Below are 20842 nucleotides of genomic sequence, written 5' to 3'. Positions count from 1 at the left end.
CCTGCCCTTCCCGTCAGGAAATGCGCTGGGGTTAGGATTTGCAAGTCGTCCGCATCTTCTGTTAATGCGCAGAGCGGCCTAGAGTTTAAACATGCTTCTAGCTGTGATAGAAGAGTGGAGTACTCTTCAAAGGTAAGTTTCTGCTGCCCTATAACTCTTTTTAGGTGATGTTTGAGGCTACGTACTGCTCTTTCCCACAGTCCTCCGGCACTCGCCCAGGTGGCGGCGTTAAAGTGCCAGTCGATTTTCATTTCAGATACCTCGGAGAAAAAACTATCGTTGAACATGCTTTGAAATTCTTCTATTTCCTCTTGTAATATTCTGTTTGCTTTAATAAAGTTAGTTCCTTGATCGGAATAGATATGCCGAGGTGCGTTTCTCCTTGAAGCCATTCTCCTAAGAGCCGCCAAAAATGCCTCACTGCTTAGGTCAGACACCAACTCTAGGTGTACTGCTTTAGTGACCATGCAAACGAACACTGCTATGTATGCTTTAGTAGTTCGAATGCTTCTACCTCTGCTTGCTTTTGCTTCTACGAACCCCGTGTAGTCCACTCCTGTGTGATAGAATGGGGGTGCCTCGTTGACCCTTGCTTCGGGGAGGTCAGCCATCAGTTGTTGGCCCAACACAGGATCGTGTCGTTTGCAGGTTACGCATGATCTCAAATATTTTTTGGTGGCACTGTATCCTCTTATGATCCAGTACTTCTTTCTTAAACATGTCACAGTAAGTCTTGGCCCACCATGATAAGTTAGTTCATGTGCTTCTGCTATCAGTAAGGTCGTGAGACGCCCTTCGTGGGGTATGATTGCTGGGTGCTTCATCTCAGGATCTATGTTTGCTTTTGATAATCTTCCGCCAACTCTAAGGATTCCCGACTTGTCCAGGTGCGGTGTCAAAGATAATAATTTGCTTTTACTTTGCACACGTTTATGTTCGCGATAATGCTCTATATCGATTGCGAATGCGGATCTTTGCTCATTGATAATGATCAACCGACTTGCATTTTGTAGCTCGTGCGGCGTTAAATAGATAGGTTCCTCTAGTGAATTCCTCCATACAATTTTTTGAAGATTTTGATCGGTTTCATATATCAAGATTTTCCGAAACATTTTTTCTATGTCGGCGCTGAAGTCGACTTTATATTGTCTCCATGATAAAATAAGTGATTGCAAGTCTTTCTGTAAATTCGGACCTTTGTACATTAAATCATTAAGACTGAACTCAGACGACGTCTTTGCTAACCCACTGTAAACATAGCGTAGGAATTTGCTCGCGTCGGCACGCTGCACGCCGTGGTGCGGGAGATAACATTCCGGGGAAGCCCTTTTGTTATACATGTATATACAAGGTGTCATATGACCTAAGTCTAGATATTCCTGCATGAATTGTTTGTAACTTGTTGCCAAATTAGGATCTTTGGCTAGTTTCTTTTCGATGTTACGAAATTGTGCTATTGCTATGTGTTTAGACTCTCCTAGTTTCTCTTCAAAATTTTCTGTCATTGGTAACCTGACCTGATACCGTCCGTCTTCGAGTCTTTTTGTTGTTTGCTTGTAAAAGTCAATACAATGTTGATCATCTGTGGACATTGAATACTCCTCCGTTATACCCTCGATCTCCCGAAATTGTTTCAGGTCTTCGAAGTTGCTGAGTACAACGTTGCAGTGAAATGATTGGGGCATGTTTCCGCAGAGAATCCAGCCAAGGCGCGTTTGTTGTGCTATTGGTTGTGATTGATGTTCGCCCTTGACTATCCCGCTTAAGATTATAGATGCGTAGACATCCGCTCCGAATAGTAGATCGATTGGTCTGCTCATATTATAATTAGGGTCCGCTAATATTATGTTATCTAAATACGGTAGAAACGGTCTATCGAAGCTGTGATTCGGCAAGCTTTTGATTAAGTTGTTTATAATTAAAATTTCGGTTTCGAATGAGTAATCATCGTTGACAGACGCGCACTTGATAGTGAGCATGCCTTTGCAATTATTTTGCTTTTGACCGACTCCAAAGATAGAGCCGTTGCATTTTTGCCGTTGTAAACCTAATGATTGAGCAGCCTTTTCCGATATTAATGATATCTGGGATCCTTGGTCAATCAGGACCCTCATTATTTGCTGTGAACCATCGATTGCCGTGATTTTGACTTCTGCGGTCGCTAAGAGAACTTCGGTTGCCTTTCCCACGGCTGCATGGGGCGTAGTTGCTGCGTTGCTATTTGGTTGAACGTGAGACTTCGAAGTACTTGCGGTTGATATGGTTGGTTTTTGCTTGCTAAAGGCGTCATGTAACAGGCTGTTATGATTTTCATTACACGTACGACATCGTTTTATTGAATAACATTTATTATTTTTATGAGAATACAAACAGTTTGCACAGAGTTGTAACTTTTGCACGGTTTTAAGTTTCAATTCGCACGGCATTTGCAAGAAATTATTGCATTGGAATATACCGTGTGCCTGGGAACATAATGGACATATGATACCCGTAGATACGTGAAGCGCTTTCATGATGGGACGCGGTGGGAAAATTTTTTTTGATGGTTGATGTTCAAAATTCTGTTTTCGATTTTGATAATAAGTTTGTTGAGTCCCTTGATTTGTCTTTTGAGTCGAAAAGTCTTGTTTTCTACGAGACGATTCTAGGGTAGTGAATTTCAATTCTAAGAAGTCAATAAACTCTCGTAAAACAGGCAATTCCCGGGGATTTTTGACTGATTCAATGTAATCTGCATGGGTCTCTGTGTCGAGTTTTTGTGATAAGATATGAACTATGATGGGGTCCCAGGTGCTTATGTTGACACCTAGGTTCTTTATAGCATTAAGTACTTCGACTGCTGTGTCATGCATCCTCTTGATCTGGATCAATGACTGCTGCTGCATGGTTGGGAGACTGAAGAGAATATTCATGTGTGATGTGAATATTAATCTTTGATTATTATATCTGTTATTTAGAATTTCCCAACATATAGAGTAGTTTTCGGAACTGATTTGTAGGTGACGAATTAAATTTTCAGCTTCACCTTTTACCTTGCTCTTCAAAAACTGCATTTTTTGTGCATTTGATAAAGACGGGTTGCGGTCGATTGTTTCTAGGAAAAGGTCCATGAATGAGGTCCAGTGCTGGTAGTTACCCGTAAAAACTGGAATATCCATTTTGGGCGTTGAATACTCGCGATGTGCAACGGACCATAATTTGCTGTTGATTGATTTGATGTACTCGTTGCATGTTCGTTCATGCTTAGAAAATATGCTTTGATATACCTCATCCTCACCTTCTTGGTACATGTCGACCTCCCAGTGAAGAGAGTCTATAGCTGACCAGCGCTGCTGTATTGATTTTAGGGTGTATTCAAACTCCCATTTTTCGGACATGCTACTTAAATCTATGTTGCTGACTGTTCTCTCGAATGCTTTGAAGTTTGATATCTGCTTTCTAAGTAGCTCCCGAAGTTTTCCATTGAATTTCGGGGGTTCTGCTTGCTGTACTGATTCAAAGGTGACATTAGACGATGTTTGCTGTTGACTAGGCTGATTACCTTGATTATGCTGTGCTGCTGCGTCTGGAGTCACGATGGTTGCCGCTGGCTTATTAGCTGACAGTGGAGAGGCTGCCCGTTCCCTTACACCAGAAATAGATGCCTTTTCTAATATAGGCTGTTGGACAGAACCTCTTGCTTGTATCTGCTTGATTAATTCCTTTGTAGATTCATACAAGGTTGTTGCCAATTGATATTCGGAATTGATAATGTACGGATGCTATTTGATTTCATCGTAGGTACACAACTGTATGTGATTTTGTTGAAAGTCAGACCACAGGTCTTCCAGATTAGCTAACCTACGCCTAGCATAGTCCGGTCGCGACTTTCTTTCCGCGGGGTCTTTTTTAACATTTCTTTGTAACGACTCGAGAGCCTCAAAGGTTGTTTTTTGATTTTCAATAAGATTATCGAGATACATACTGGATTAAGCAGTAATATGGAAAGATCTCACTTGATATGCTGTTACTGTTGTGCTGTTGCTCGAGCCCGCGCGGTGCTGTCGATGCTGTATGCTGCTGCTGTATGCTGCTGCTGTATGCTGCTGCGTAGCAAGCCTGCCTGGCTCGCCCACAGAAAGTGATGCTGTTGTGTGGTTAGCCTGCCTGGCCACCTCACGAATGCTGATGCTGATGCTATCCCTGGTAGCAAGCCTGCTAGCTTGCCGAACCAGAACTGATGTATGCTGTGATGTATGCTGTGTGGGAGCTGGTTCAGCTCACCGCACTTGATGATTTAATGTAATGGTGCTAGCACTTCGTACACACGAAACTTTCACGAAAACTCGCGTTCCAGGTCCCGCCTGTACGGAGGCTCGAAGGACCAAAAATGTTCGGGCTGTTGCCAAAACACTTTAATGATATTTAAATAAAAGATTGCTTTGCTCTTAAAAACTAATTTAATGAGTGATCGCGGTGATGGTTGATGATACGCTGATGTTATAGAAAAGCGTCGCGCGCAGGCGGCGATCTAACTATATGTACTTATGCTATTTTACAAGGTGTTCGGTTACTTTCCGAACAGTGTCCAATAACACTACTTACAGTCTCTATTAAAGGGAAGACACTTTGTTCTTGTGTTCTATTTTTTTTCAATCACTGTTTAGCACTTAATACTAACGTGCACTAACACTAATTCACTAGCTCAAACGGTTTTGTCCTTTTCAATCTTCTCACTAGGCCCGTGGTGTCAAGGAGTTGAATAGCCTCGACATTCACGTGATGGTGGAGCCTAAGTTCGTGGGCTCCGGCAGTCTTTTTTATTACTGTGGCGACGTCCTCTACATTAAGGTCCCGATGGAGGTCGTTATTGCGAATATACCAGGGAGCATTGACTATTCCCCTGAGCACTTTGTTTTGGAATCGTTGGATTACTTGGATGTTACTATTACTGGTACAGCCCCACAGCTGGCAACCATAAGTCCATACAGGTGTCAGGACTTGTTTGTAAATCAATAATTTATTTTGAACTGATAGCGCGGAATGCCTTCCGAGCAACCAGTACAATTTAGTGTAACGGAGATCCAACTCTTCACGCTTCTTTTTAACTTGGACCTTCCATCGGAGTTTGGTATCCAGCGTCATACCTAGGTACTTAGCTGAATTTTGGAACGGCACTTTGACGTTATCAATATATACTGGCTGGTAATTTGATGTTTTGTTGGTAAAGTTTATGTGAACTGATTTAGACTGATTTAATCGTATCCGCCATTTTTTGGTCCACATGGCAACAGTATTTATGGCTTTTTGTAGTTTTACTACCGCTTCCTTTTCAGTATCTGCCGTAGACATGATAGCAGTATCATCGGCAAAGGAAGCGATTATGTTATCTTCTAATTCAGGAATATCGCATGTGTATAAAAGATACAGGACCGGACCTAATACACTCCCTTGCGGCACCCCAGCTTTTATTTCTTTCAGTTCTGAATAATAATCTTCTTGTCGTACCCTAAACATTCCTTGTGTTAAGTATGACTCAAGGATATTTGAAAATTGACGAGGCAGTAGTTTCTTTAATTTATAAACAAGTCCTCGGTGCCACACTTTGTCAAATGCCTGAGCTATATCCAGAAAGACCGTGGAGGAGACTTTTTGTTCTTCTAGTGCTTTTTCTATATTATTTGTAATTCTATGAACCTGCTCTATGGTAGAATGTTTTTCTCTGAAACCAAATTGGTAATCCGGTATGAGCTGCTTTTTGGCAATAATAGGGTTAAGACGTTTGAGAAATAGTTTCTCAAATAGTTTCGCTATAACAGGTAACAGTGAGATTGGTCTGTAAGACGTTACTTCGTGTGGTGGTTCCTGGCTTGGGAATCATTATAACTTCTGCAACTTTCCACATATTGGGAACATATTGAAGTCGAAATGAGGCATTAATTAAGGTTGTCATTTTAACTACGGCTTTACGAGGAAGGTGCTGTAATACCTCACCCGTAATTAAATCAAAACCTGGCGCCTTTTTTTAAGTCAAACGTTTAATTTCACTCAAAACTTCTTTTGGTGTGACTAGCCGGATGTTTAGCTCTTCTGGCGATATTTCCCCGAAGTCAAGTAAATCTTCTTCATCGATTTGAAATATATTTTCTAGATGTTCAGCAAACCTCCTAACTTTTTGTATGTTACTTGCAGCCCAATTCCCATCAGACTCTCGCAAGGGAGGAATATGTGTAGTAGGTTTTTTGATATTTTTTATCGCTTTCCAGATGGAGTAATTGGTGGAACCATCAGAAGTTAATTGGTTTAGGTATCTCTTTATTGAAGTATCTTTATGTTTTGTAATCTCCCTCCTCAATTGTTTAGTGAGGTTATTCAGACGTTTTTTGTCTTCAGGACATCTTGTGGAATGCCACCTTTTTCTTTGAGCTCGTTTTGTCTTTATCAGATTTTTAATCTCTTCTGGGAAGTAGTTGTTTTGTACTTTTTTCTTAAATTTTGGAGTATTGCTCCAAGCAGCTTGCTGGATGTTCTTTGTAAATTTATTTACTTCTAATTCTATTTGTTCCTCAGTCTTTAAAGGTACTCTTAGGTCTACCATATTCTCAAGATTAATTTTGAAGCTGTCCCAGTCCGTATGTGGGTTGACGAGAGATGGATTCAGTTTTCGCTTTATAGGGTCTTCGCCAATCGTGAGTAAGATTGGTGAGTGATCAGAGTTCATATCATAGGCTTCCTCAACTAACTTTTAGAAGTGTCGAAAAATTAAGCTTATGACCAGCTCAATGGATGTTTGACGTGTTAGTTCACTGTCATGTCATCAAATTAAAGAACGTTTTTAGGTTATCAGCCACTGAATTTGTTTGAAGTTATACTTCTTTGATGCCCGCGCACCGTGACACAAAATTAACAGAATGAATTTGCCCACGGAAGATGCTACGGCATTTGACATAATTTAAAAACAACATTCGAATAATAATAGAATTTATGTGACACTTAATCTAAGAGAATACTAATAAATATTTATTTATTTAATTTTTCAAATGTAAACTGAACTTTATTGACTATAATGACTCCTTTTCCAGTCTTTGATTATTTAATTGTAATTAATTATTTGCATGCAATCAAAAACTATTTTTAATAATGCCTAAGAAGTATAACTTCTTACGCGCGTACATAAGGACACGCACCCTTTTTTTTTTAAACTTCTGTAAATAGTACATAATATAATAACATCAGAAATTTAACAAAAGGTTAGCTAAAATAGGCTCACAGAACAGATGATTTGAATTATATTTGACATGTGACATTTGCTATCGCAGGCAGCGGCAGCTTGCTACATTGAGCTCATAGTAAAGGAAAGTGACAATAACGTGAAGCTAATAGTGGTGGGGAAGTTGAGTGCGCTTCGGGAGGTGGGAGGCGCGGCTGCAGCCAGAGCTTTGCCTGATCTAGCAATGGATGTCCTGAGAGTACTGGCGGCTTGTGATCTTGATGTTAGGCGACACACCTTGCATCTTGGTGAGACTTCTAATTCATCATCTTTATATAATCCATTGCGAACCTCTCAATAACTGTTTAGTCAATAAAACTATCTTATTTATCTATGGTTTGATTAACCATTTAGTCTGTGCGGAAATGTAAAACTGGAATGTATTAATAATAATAATAGTTGTGTGTGGTATTTGAAATGCTAAATTAACTTTTTTGTAATATTGTCAACACTATCAAGTGTAAATGAACATATAAATTTTAATGTAAATACACATATTAATTTATCTTTAATTTAAAAAAAACAACCACAAATTTTGAAATAGGTCTCCTAAATAGAAAAGCAAACTTTTTTTTGTCCAATTACGATCGAAATTTTATGCTTTAACGTCAAAGTAAAATTTCGTATTGAACCCGTGTAAAAATCGGTTAGAATACTGCCCTTTTTGAGTAACATTAAAAAATAAAAAATAAAAAAAAATATTAGCCGTACGAAGTCTACTGACAATATCAGAAATACACGATCAAGTCGCTGATCCAATGTAGGCGTTACAATTATTAAAAAAAAAGTAAAGTAATAAAATTTGTTTTAGTTTGCGTAGAAGGCTCTTTTTTACTTATACTCATTAGTAATGTACAAGATTTTTAATGTAATGGTTCCTTTTTTTTATTTAGCTTTGGAATTGGCGACTCCCCGTCACGCAGAAGAGCTGGTGAGCGTTTTGCGCAAGGAATGTGCGCGCGCGCACAGTGCAGAGCACGAGGACGCTACTAAGTACCGACAACTATTGGTTCGCGCTATGCATCGCGCTGCTATCAAGGTATGTAAACTGTCATGATAGAAAATTTACTGCATTTATTTATGGGTAAGCTTTTTAATTTCGTATTTATTATGAGGTACTAATGACCCTGAAAACTATTGGACTGATTTAAAAAAAAATGGACAGGTCTACACATGATACACTTCTAATTGTAAACAGTAGGGAAACCCGGACATCAAATTACCGAATGTTGGCGAGCAAGATACTATTTCTTCAACTTCAAATTACCGAGGGCACCAATTATATACATATATAACATTGATTTTATACAATTTATCGAGTATTTTTCAAGGGACCGGATTTTTATATTAACCAGTGTCAAATTTCGAGAGTCGACTGTACAACCATTAGGAAAGTAATACATTCATAATGCTTGAGTATAATTATAAGTTTGTACATTTATGGATATATAATAGTTCCCGGAAGTAGCTGGTAGCGTGGCACCAGCGATGATGGAACAGCTGGGTGAAGGTGGTGAAACTGCAGCTCAAGATGTGATGCTGTTCCTAAGGCATGCACTTCACTCCTTCCCTGATCTGCGGTCTACTATATATGAGGTATTGGTTTCTCACATATAGATGACATTGTTTTTCTGGACATCTGTAAATTCAATAAAACTATTGTATTCTTTATAACCAAGTATACCAAGTGTTATGTTAGTAACGTGTATGTTAGTCTTTCCAAACTTACCAAAACTTATTAAATTCAACTATTAATATAAGCGTGATAGCTCTTGACGAATCATTGGTCTAGTGGTTAGTACCACTGACAGCGACTCCATGGGTCCCGGGTTCGATTCCCGGCTGAGACGAACATCGATGTGATGAGCATTTGGTGTTGTGCTTAGGTCTTCGGTGTTTAAATATGTATTTATGTCTATCTATCTATAATATGTATGTATATCCGTTGCCTAGTACCCCTAACACAAGCTTCACCAGTTTAGCATAGGACTCGGTCAATTGGTGTTAATTGTCAAAAAAAAAAAGCTCTGAACTTAATGATGTGCACTAAGAAATTCATTATTTGTAAAAATAATCCGGTCAAATTAGACTAAAAAATAGGGGTAAGGTTACAATAATTCGCACTTGGCTGAATATTGGTAGGATTGCTCAATACACTATTATAAAGGAAATGTGAAAAGTCCTCATCGATCCGGCACGTGCAAAAAAATTTACTCCGGGTCCAAGATCACAAAAATGGGTTTTTCGCGATTTTCAGCAAAATGGTAAGTTTTATTACAAAATTAATTAAGACAAAAATTGTAGATCAGATAATTATCTTTAGAAAATGTCCAAATACTTTTTTCCTAAGAGCCACCGTTTTTGAGATATCACGATTCAAAAAGTTGAAAGAGTTGTAATCGTCATAATATGCACACGTTTCCACGCCACCTTTGAGGTAGTGTACTTAGCGCGTTTTTTATCCCCGGTAGGCCTATTCCACTGATCTTTTATGATTCTGTTTAATTTGAAACTATTGAATAACTGTAGATATTGACAAGGGTTGAAAATGATGAAAGGGGTGTAAATTACAAAAAATAAGAAAATTTATCCGTCTGAATCTAAATCATCATTAACTTCTGCTTTCTCTTGTTCTTGTTCTTGTCCTTCTTCTCTTCCTCTTGTTCTTTTGCAAAGTGTCAAAATCATGCACTATTTTTACATGCAATAACTACCTCAATGGTGGCGTGGAAACGTGTGCATATTATGACGATTACAACTCTTTCAACTTTTTGAATCGTGATATCTCAAAAACGGTGGCTCTTAGGAAAAAAGTATTTGGACATTTTTTATAGATAATTATCTGATCTACAATTATTGTCTGAACTAATTTTATAATAAAACTTACCATTTTGCTGAAAATCGCGAAAAACCCATTTTTGTGATCTTTGACCCGGAGTAATTTTTTTGCACGTGCCGGATCGATGAGGACTTTTCACATTTCCTTTATAAAAGTGTATTGAGCAATCCTACCAATATTCAGCCAAGTGCGAATTATTGTAACCTTGGATGTCTAAATTGACCGGACTAAAAATAATAAATTAATTATTTTATATGTATTTTATCAATATAATAACTCCGATCGAAGCATTTGTTTGAAACGTTAAAAATTTTCTTACATCCTCTTTGACGATATTTGCAGCAGGCATTCTGTCAATGTTATGTCAAACGAAATAAGGTTACATCAAAAAAGTTTGAATTGCTAACGTAACAAAAGTCAGGATTACTTAATATGGTGGTTAAATATTCTTACATTTTCTAATTGTCCGCGCAATTTTCTTATTATTTTCCTTTTATGGGATTTGTTCTCAGATTGCGTTTGTTTGTTCGATCAGTTTTCTTTTAAAGACAAATAGGTAATCAGCCTAGTGTTTGATGCATTGATTTTTGGGTTTGAGACTTTCCAGTTTCCACACGTAGTTTTCCTTCACTAAGTAAGTCTCACGCTCAGCTACTAGACCAACACGGCTTAGTTAAAATATTACGATACGATATTAGATATACAAATTATCATCAGAAACTTCTGGAATCCGTGAAAAATATCCGGGTGGGAAAGATAGCCCGATCAGCTCTTTGGCTGGTAGCGGAGTTCGCGGACACACCGGAGAGAGCAGCCGCTGCACTTGATGTACTTGCTGAGTTACTGCCAGCTGACAACGGAGAAGCTGAATCGGTACGTAAATAATGGGCCGCTTTAATCATGATTGTATAAAGCAAAAAAGATAAAAAAGCTGCCTTTATCCGACCGTCGGCAACGCACTCATTCATATAAGTGTACTTTAGCTTCCATAGCTTTATAATTAACCCAGTGCCCCCCTATTTAAAAAAAAAAAATACTAGATAGCAGTTTTTTTACTTTAGATTTTTTAAACAGTTCTGCAAAGTATACTCTAACCAAACTGATCAATCTACCTTAATGCAATTAATCAAGTTGAAGTAATATTTACGAACTAAAACATACATTTTTTTTTCTTTTCTCACAGTGGTTGCCTGGAAGAGATCGCTCGAAAGCGATAAGGCCGCCAGTTGCCTTTCGTTTACTTGTAATTTTGTTAAATTTTTTATATCATAAAGCAACAAAGTGTAAATAAATAAAACAGAAAAACAACCAATGGCGCTACAACCTTTTTAGGTCTGGGCCTCAGATTGCTGTATATGTTTCATAATCATTTGTCAATCTAATAGGCAAATAGGTGATCGGCCTCCTGTGCCTGATACACGCCGTCGACTTTATTTTTATTACTAAACAATTTTTGTTTTTTTTAAAGTTATTGATATCATGTAACAAGTATCAATAGAGATAAGCCGCTATGGCCGTGTCGGGGAACATTAATATGTATTTGACCATAAAGCATTTTTGAAGTTATACTTCTTAAGGCGCGTTATGAAAAATTGATGAGAGTGAAATTTTACGATACGCGCGCACCTGAGACACAACATTGTCAGTGTGATTATGCCGCGCGAGCGAGATGGGAATAAGACAATCTACAAGTAAAAAGAAATAGAATATGCGTGAAGTTAGCAGCTATGCCAAGAATTTTGAATGACCATAATGACCATAATGATTTGTAGTACCTTTTAAAAAATGAAGAAGTTTTAATTATTTTTTCAAAGAAATTTAGCAATACTTTTTCACAAAGACCTATTAGTTAAAAGGTTATGAAACATACCTAGTTATTAAATTGAATGAATAATATAATAAAATAATATATAATAATAATAATTATTATTATTAATAATTGAATGATATATTAAATATTATTCAATTATTAACGTTAAATATTTATTATTAATTATTTAATATTTGAAAAAAATAAAGAAAGCCAAAGAAGTATAACTTCTTACGCGCGTACATAAGTACACGCACCCTTTTTTTTTAAAATAAGTATGCGTCCTATTATCGTGTATGTTAACGCAGGAAGAGACCAGCAAGCCAGAGGCACCACGTCAACTGGTGACCAGTGATGGGGCTTATGTCACTCAATCCGCCTTCAGTGTACAGCAGTAAGTTACTTAAGAGTCCAAATTCCTTATATATCTTTTGCGTTTTTAGTTAGGGAGCGTTCAAGTATTACGTCACGCAATTTTCGGGGATTCTTGACCCCCCCCCCATCTAACGTTTTTCTGTACCCAATAGTGAAACGTTTCGTGACTACCCAGTGACTCTTTAGATCTAAAAGTTACCATTATATGGTGTAAAGTACTGGAAAGACGAAAATAATATAAACAATAACGCGTAATTTAAGCCCCGCCCCGCATCGTAACGTTTTACAAGAGGATCCCCCCCCCCATTCGTTACACAATACTTGAACGCTCCCCTATTTGTATAGCCTTTTCTAATAAATAAATTTGAATATCGCCATTTTTTGACTTTGACTTGATTAATATATCATATTTCTGCTAAATACGAATACGATATATTAATCAAGGCTTTATGTACCCAGGCTTAAGCTTAGGATTCCTAGAAAAGTGGTGCCGTTATCTAACGGCCGTAATGTAACGTTGGGTGACGTCACCCATACGTTGTCTATAAATAATATCGGAGTAGGTTTTCTAGAGAACGTTGTCACCGTAACGTCAAATAGTGGTGCTGTCATTTGCATGACGGCCGTCATAGCGGTGATAAACATTACGTTTATTCAACGTTTTTCGCGTGTAGCGGTGCCCATATTTAATTAATACCATGAGTGGAAATGTGACTTGGACGAGCGAAAATGATGTTTTTTTGCATTATATTAAAAAGTAAAGACGGCCGTTATTAACAACAATAAGTTAACGGCACCGCTTTTGTAGGAAACCTAAGCTTTAGTAGTTGACGCACGTTGTGATCAACCGGAATGGCCGGGGTTATAGGTCTACAAACCATTAGAGAAAAAGGTGCAGGAATGTCTTTTCCGTACCCCAATAGAAGTTTGCAACGTATGATATTTCAGGCCGTCCACCACATCATCCACCAAAAACGGTCTCTCAGAAGCAGTGAGGTCGGGTGAGAGTTTCACTGCGGCGTGCGCCTGTTCTGCGCTATGCAAGCTCGCTCTGCGCCTAGAAGATCCCCAGCAGAGGCTTCGTGCTCTGCTCTTGGCTGCACAGCTGGTAGCTTACCACAAGCTTGATGCAAGTCAGTAATATTAGCATTTAAATTGTTAAGGGTAATATCAATAATTTGTAGAACTCTCTTAAGGTCGTGTCCTCTCTCCATTTGTGATTACCAATACTGGTTCATGAACTTCTTTTCAGAGTTTTCTAGGGTGTACAAATGTTAACAATCATAATATTTTATTTCATTGTTCTTATTACGAGTTTAGTCATAGGGTATAATATATTTGTTTTTTAACAATTTTAAATAAATATACGAAATGCAAGCTACTACTACTATACTGTACGAAGTTTTTTGGAGGATTTTTAGCTGTATTTTTGAATTATATTTTTTAAAATAAATATGTATAATAGTGTCTAGATTATAGTATTATATAAGCTTGCAATTAAGCTTGCTGCACTTCATTCTATTAATTCTGTAATTTTAAATGATGTTAATGTGATGTTATTTCTAGTACAGTGATAATATGACACCCGTTAATTTAAATATCTCCATAATGTGATTTTTCTTTATTCCCAACTCTATATAATTTGAAGTGTTTATCATGCACATACCTTTCGTTTGTTTACATACATGACTACATGAGCACACCTATCAAGTAATCTTACTGTTTGATGATATGACGATGATAGACTGAAACTCTCTCACTCAAAAAAGATTACGGCCATTTTTCGAAATAAAGATGTGTTAATAATTGTATTTTTTAATTAACTAACAGTTAATTAAAAACATAATAATAATATAGAAATAATAAATCATGAATTTTGATCAGACTATTACTATTACGTGTTTATAGTACGGGAGGTAGCAACGTTTTCGAGAAAGAATTTCAGGTCAGCTGATTTTGTGATATGTCTTCCTTCTTGCACTTCCGGTTAGAGTCTGGGCAATCTGGCTGGCGGTAGCGGTTGCGTTCATTAGTGCGCATCCTATCTGTCCAGGTAATAATCCTGGATTTTCAAAGCATTTTAAGAAGCGTAATTTTTAATTTTTCGTTTTTAAATACGTCTACCTGACATACTTTTTTTATTGCCAGACATTTTTCACGTTGCTAACTATGTGCCAGACGCGATTTTAAGTTTTATTTTTATAAAAATTTCAAAGCATTTTAGAATGTCTGTAATTTTAATATTATGTTATTTAAATATAAGAAAAACTGAAAATGAATTTGCCAGACATTAATTCGATTGTTAAGTCTTGAATTAAAATGATAAAGTATTGCAGTATGATGAAGCATTGCATTTTAAGAAGCGTAATTTTTAATTTTTCCTTTTTAAATACGTCTACCTGACATACTTTTTTTATTGCCAGACATTTTTCACGTTGCTAACTATGTGCCAGACGCGATTTTAAGTTTTATTTTTATAAAAATTTCAAAGCATTTTAGAATGTCTGTAATTTTAATATTATGTTATTTAAATATAAGAAAAACTGAAAATGAATTTGCCAGACATTAATTCGATTGTTAAGTCTTGAATTAAAATGATAAAGTATTGCAGTATGATGAAGCATTGCATTTTAAGAAGCGTAATTTTTAATTTTTCCTTTTTAAATACGTCTACCTGACATACTTTTTTTATTGCCAGACATTTTTCACGTTGCTAACTATGTGCCAGACGCGATTTTAAGTTTTTTTTTTATAAAAATTTCAAAGCATTTTAGAATGTCTGTAATTTTAATATTATGTTATTTAAATATAAGAAAAACTGAAAATGAATTTGCCAGACATTAATTCGATTGTTAAGTCTTGAATTAAAATGATAAAGTATTGCAGTATGATGAAGCATTGCATTTTAAGAAGCGTAATTTTTGATTTTTCCTTTTTAAATACGTCTACCTGACATACTTTTTTTATTGCCAGACATTTTTCACGTTGCTAACTATGTGCCAGACGCGATTTTAAGTTTTATTTTTATAAAAATTTCAAAGCATTTTAGTATGTCTGTAATTTTAATATTATGTTATTTAAATATTAGAAAAACTGAAAATGAATTTGCCAGACATTAATTAATTCGATTGTTAAGTCTTGAATTAAAATGAAAAAGTATTGCAGTATGATGAAGCATTGCATTTTAAGAAGCGTAATTTTTAATTTTTCCTTTTTAAATACGTCTACCTGACATACTTTTTTTATTGCCAGACATTTTTCACGTTGCTAACTATGTGCCAGACGCGATTTTAAGTTTTTTTTTTATAAAAATTTCAAAGCATTTTAGAATGTCTGTAATTTTAATATTATGTTATTTAAATATAAGAAAAACTGAAAATGAATTTGCCAGACATTAATTCGATTGTTAAGTCTTGAATTAAAATGAAAAAGTATTGCAGTATGATGAAGCATTGCATTTTAAGAAGCGTAATTTTTAATTTTTCCTTTTTAAATACGTCTACCTGATATACTTTTTTTATTGCCAGACATTTTTCACGTTGCTAACTATGTGCCAGACGCGATTTAAAGTTTTTTTTTATAAAAATTTCAAAGCATTTTAGAATGTCTGTAATTTTAATATTATGTTATTTAAATATAAGAAAAAATGAATTGAATTTTCTTTTTTGTGACGTCACTATAGGCTAAAACAACTTGAAAACTTAATATTAATTATTCATAACTTACATTTAGTAATTAGGACAATTTAAATAAAGTGTTGATTATTAATTTTAATCTAATTTTATATTCCTTTTTATGCTCGTACTACAAGCATTATACTGCAATACTTTTCATGACTTTTACATTTTAATTCAAGGCTTAACAATCGAATTAATGTCTGGCAAATTCGTTTTCAGTTTTTCTAATATTTAAATAACATAATATTAAAATTACAGACATTCTAAAATGCTTTGAATTTTTTCTAAACAAAAAACTTAAAATCGTGTCTGGCACATAGTTAGCAATGTGAAAAATGTCTGGCAATAAAAAAAGTATGTCAGGTAGACGTATTTAAAAAGGAAAAATTAAAAATTACGCTTCTTAAAATGCAATGCTTCATCATACTGCAATACTTTTTCATTTTAATTCAAGACTTAACAATCGAATTAATGTCTGGCAAATTCATTTTCAGTTTTTCTTATATTTAAATAACATAATATTAAAATTACAGACATTCTAAAATGCTTTGAAATTTTTATAAAAAAAAAACTTAAAATCGCGTCTGGCACATAGTTAGCAACGTGAAAAATGTCTGGCAATAAAAAAAGTATGTCAGGTAGACGTATTTAAAAAGGAAAAATCAAAAATTACGCTTCTTAAAATGCAATGCTTCATCATACTGCAATACTTTTTCATTTTAATTCAAGACTTAACAATCGAATTAATGTCTGGCAAATTCATTTTCAGTTTTTCTTATATTTAAATAACATAATATTAAAATTACAGACATTCTAAAATGCTTTGAAATTTTTATAAAAATAAAACTTAAAATCGCGTCTGGCACATAGTTAGCAACGTGAAAAATGTCTGGCAATAAAAAAAATATGTCAGGTAGACGTATTTAAAAAGGAAAAATTAAAAATTACGCTTCTTAAAATGCAATGCTTCATCATACTGCAATACTTTATCATTTTAATTCAAGACTTAACAATCGAATTAATGTCTGGCAAATTCATTTTCAGTTTTTCTTATATTTAAATAACATAATATTAAAATTACAGACATTCTAAAATGCTTTGAAATTTTTATAAAAATAATACTTAAAATCGCGTCTGGCACATAGTTAGCAACGTGAAAAATGTCTGGCAATAAAAAAAGTATGTCAGGTAGACGTATTTAAAAACGAAAAATTAAAAATTACGCTTCTTAAAATGCTTTTAAAATCCAGGATTATTACCTGGACAGATAGGATGCGCACTAGTGAACGCAACCGCTACCGCCAGCCAGATTGCCCAGACTCTAACCGGAAGTGCAAGAAGGAAGACATATCACAAAATCAGCTGACCTAAAATTCTTTTTTTTCAAACGTTGCTACCTCCCGTACTATTACTTGAGTGTTATTCATTTACGCTATTTAATTTGAACCCTTGTCAATTTGAATTTATCTCTGGTCCCTTGACTTCCAAATTATCAAGAGTCGTCTCAACTTTCTTAGACTAAAATTATTAGATAAACTAAAGTCTTTTTCCTACTGATTATTGCTTCATCCAATTTCAGATGAAACCGGTGGTCTAACAACGGACGATATTGAGCACGCGGCGTTGTGCGCACGCGCAGGTCTAGAGCAGTCGGGAGTAGTCCGAACTGCTCTATTGCAGGGATCTCGTCGGGCTCTCGCTGCTCTTCTTGCATTACCTGATCGCGCATTGCCGGATATCATGCCTGATGCTGAGGTATAGTAACTAAATCTCCCATTTAACCTATTTTTAAGCATTGTACAGTTAATTTTGTCAAAGAATCAGAAAAATACTAAGCTAATATTCGATTATTGGCAAGTATAAAACAATCCTGAAGTAACTTAATAAAGTGATACGTTTTACTTTCTTTTTTAATTACTTATATCCATATTATCTCCAAACGCGTCTTTTCGAAGGAGATAATTAATTCGAATGGATGTTTAAGGTCACACACACGCCCCCACAAATTACACATTCCCACACACGCACCTATACCCATACATAATGTTCTTTGCATATATAGTGTAATCCCTTTTTATCTTCTTTTTATGTATTTAGAATTGTAAATTTTACTTTAAAAAACAGCCGTGTATTATCAATATATATAATACTGTTAAATTAAACAAATAAACATCGTTCTGTTTAAAATTTTGTAGTCTGTAAATTTATATTAACAGAAATATTTTTTAAGATTCTATGATATTTGTATATTTCAGCACGAGCAGACAGAAAAGAAGACTGAGCGTAAAGTGGAGATTGAACAAGGCATCTCCTTCGGGATGTTGGCTGGAGCAACTGCGCCTCAACAACACGACATGTTTGAGCTGTCTCTTAGCAAGGCTGTGCAGGGTAAGAGTTAGTAGAGATAGAGTAAGAGAACTGAATTATTTCATTGATCATGGAAAACTAATCCAAAAATAGCTACATATTTTAATTAATTTTAGACTTCGCCTCGATGACCAAATCTACTGTAAAAAATTTTGGACAGCAATATTTAATAGGAACAATAAATTTTAGGTCGCACAGCCCCAAGCAGCGCAAGCGCAGGTTCGCTGTCCCGCGTTCGTCAGTTGACTGGTTTGTCGGATCCGGTGTACGCGGAAGCCATTGTATCTGTCAACCAGTACGATATCGTATTGGACGTACTCGTCGTCAATCAGACAGGTATGTTCAGATAAAAATAACTAATTATTTTTTACATTGACTTACATGACTTATAGTCCTGTCCCCCAAGTGGGGCAGATGGCATCCAGCGTAGAAAACCAGCCTGATCGGTCCCGGGTAGCTCTTAATTTCCCTTTACGTTATTCCAGCGTCTCTCGTCTCTGCAAAAGTAATTCGTTGCCAGGTCTATTTCCTTTTGCCTTGAGAATTCCAGTCGAGGCTTTGTTTGGCAATGTGACTTGGATACCTCCGCAGAGTATGGACCCATTTACACTTTCGGCATTTTATAAATCTGTTTGGCACCTCATTGAATAGACCCATTTACACTTTCGGCATTTTATAAATCTATTTGGCGTCTCATTGAATAGCACCCATAGCTGATGATTAGAGAGTATCACGGGCCATATTCCAAAAATTTGAAGGCAGCGATACACGAAGATCTGGTTTTGTTTACAACAACCAAGTTTGGACATTGCTCTCTTCTAAAACAGATTATTATTTTGTCGGTGATTTATGCGAGTGATTTGATTAAATATCAAATCTACGTGAAGTTATTTCGTCTTAATTGTGGTACTAGTCTGTAGTACAAGTCTCCTTGACGCTTTTGGGGCGGGACCTTATGTTATTCACATGATATGGATATTTATCTAATTTTCGCTTGTTACGAAATCTCGCAAATGCACGCAAGTTTGTAGTACGTGAAATATTGTCAAGTCAACGTTTCAGAAACTTGTATTATTTTGACATTTACCAGCAATGTCAGTTGACACGTTGACACTTCATAAAACTGGGAGAAAGTCCTATAGAGTCTGGCTAATGAAAGAAGATAACGAAAAAGCGCGGCAAATTCAAAAAAAATTAGAATGGTATCCCTAAAAATTTGATATAATTTGTGGATTAAACTTACTTAATATTTGATACTTGATTATTTTAAGTATCAAGCGCCATAATCGTGACAAACCCTTAAGCTGAGAAGAATGATCCTTTTTTACCATCATAAATATATTATTTTCTTTCAGACGACACCCTTCAAAACTGTACCGTGGAGTTGGCAACACTGGGAGAGTTAAGACTAGTGGAGCGCCCGTCACCTCTCGTATTGGCCCCGCGAGACTTTGCCACTATCCGCGCACACGTCAAGGTTGCCTCTACTGAGAATGGAATTATTTTCGGCAATATTGGTATGTAAACCCTCAAAATAAACTTTTTACTCTAAATAAATAATTACATCTTAAAATGCCCGTTTGCACCCACCCCATTATATAAAAAAATAAATAACTTTTAGCATAGATTTTTGTATAAAAAACTTAGCCAAAGGTTAGCTTAGCTTAGCTAAATACAAGCGCTATACAAATTAAAATACACAACCGTACAGTTTGTGTCATGCAATTTGTGTGTGCATAATATTTAATATAAATAACTTATTTTGTTGTCAGTATATGAAGTGAGTGGCGCATCGTTGGACCGCGGTGTGGTTGTCCTGAACGACATACACATAGACATAGTGGACTACATTCACCCAGCTGGATGCTCTGATGCTGACTTCAGACGCATGTGGGCCGAGTTTGAGTGGGAGAACAAGGTATATCCCAAAAGTATTGAGTCTCTGGAGTAATCTCTTTAGGAAAAATATTTCACGTAAATTGTAGTACATCCATCCTTCTTCGGGTATTTTGAAGTAAATAGCTAATTATCTGAGCGCATAATTATGCGAACAGAAATACTAAACTAGAGTGTATAATGTTTTATTTTGCTTTAAAATTAAAAAAAATTTACTTAATGAGTTGAATCGACTCTAAAAATAACTATCTTGATTCTTCAAAGCAACATTATTGGTAAGCTTTGGCATTTATTTTGTCCTCACTTAGGTTTTATAAGCGTGCACTTGCATAGTATTTTTTATTTTATTAATATTAACGCGGCATTGATAATATTTTAGACCATTTTATCATAGTATTAAAAACACGGGTCCATACAAAATTTGACCCAGGTATTTTAGGTTGAAGACGAAAAAAAATTATATTAAATTGTTTGTTTTTGTATTTTGGAGAACGTCTGAACGATATTTTTTTAAGTATGCGATTTTAATTTTTGGTTAAAGATGAAAACTGTAAAATTAATGTTTATTGTTTTTATTAAGTTTTATTGTCAAAATACCTAACAAAGTAGAAAATAATTTAAAAGTGCAT

At 35.6% G+C, this 20842-nt stretch overlaps 1 protein-coding gene across 4 annotated transcripts in view; it reads left to right on the top strand.

Moving 5' to 3' along the window:
- The window catches only part of LOC125059397 (coatomer subunit beta), a 31534-nt gene that overhangs the window by 5451 nt on the left and 5241 nt on the right, over nucleotides 1–20842 (top strand). For all 4 annotated transcript variants that reach the window (XM_047663798.1, XM_047663800.1, XM_047663802.1 and 1 more), the window contains exons 7-17: nucleotides 7299–7497; nucleotides 8143–8288; nucleotides 8705–8845; nucleotides 10806–10961; nucleotides 12207–12292; nucleotides 13222–13406; nucleotides 17530–17705; nucleotides 18206–18338; nucleotides 18507–18653; nucleotides 19673–19834; nucleotides 20090–20235. In XM_047663798.1, coding sequence (XP_047519754.1) covers nucleotides 7299–7497; nucleotides 8143–8288; nucleotides 8705–8845; nucleotides 10806–10961; nucleotides 12207–12292; nucleotides 13222–13406; nucleotides 17530–17705; nucleotides 18206–18338; nucleotides 18507–18653; nucleotides 19673–19834; nucleotides 20090–20235 — 1677 coding nt within the window. The remainder of the gene's footprint in view (nucleotides 1–7298; nucleotides 7498–8142; nucleotides 8289–8704; nucleotides 8846–10805; nucleotides 10962–12206; nucleotides 12293–13221; nucleotides 13407–17529; nucleotides 17706–18205; nucleotides 18339–18506; nucleotides 18654–19672; nucleotides 19835–20089; nucleotides 20236–20842) is intronic.

This window comes from Pieris napi, chromosome 19, assembly GCF_905475465.1.
Source record: "Pieris napi chromosome 19, ilPieNapi1.2, whole genome shotgun sequence".
Taxonomy (NCBI): domain Eukaryota; kingdom Metazoa; phylum Arthropoda; class Insecta; order Lepidoptera; family Pieridae; genus Pieris; species Pieris napi.
The sequence above is the reverse complement of the archived record's forward strand: the minus strand, read 5'-3'. Positions and strand labels throughout refer to the sequence as shown.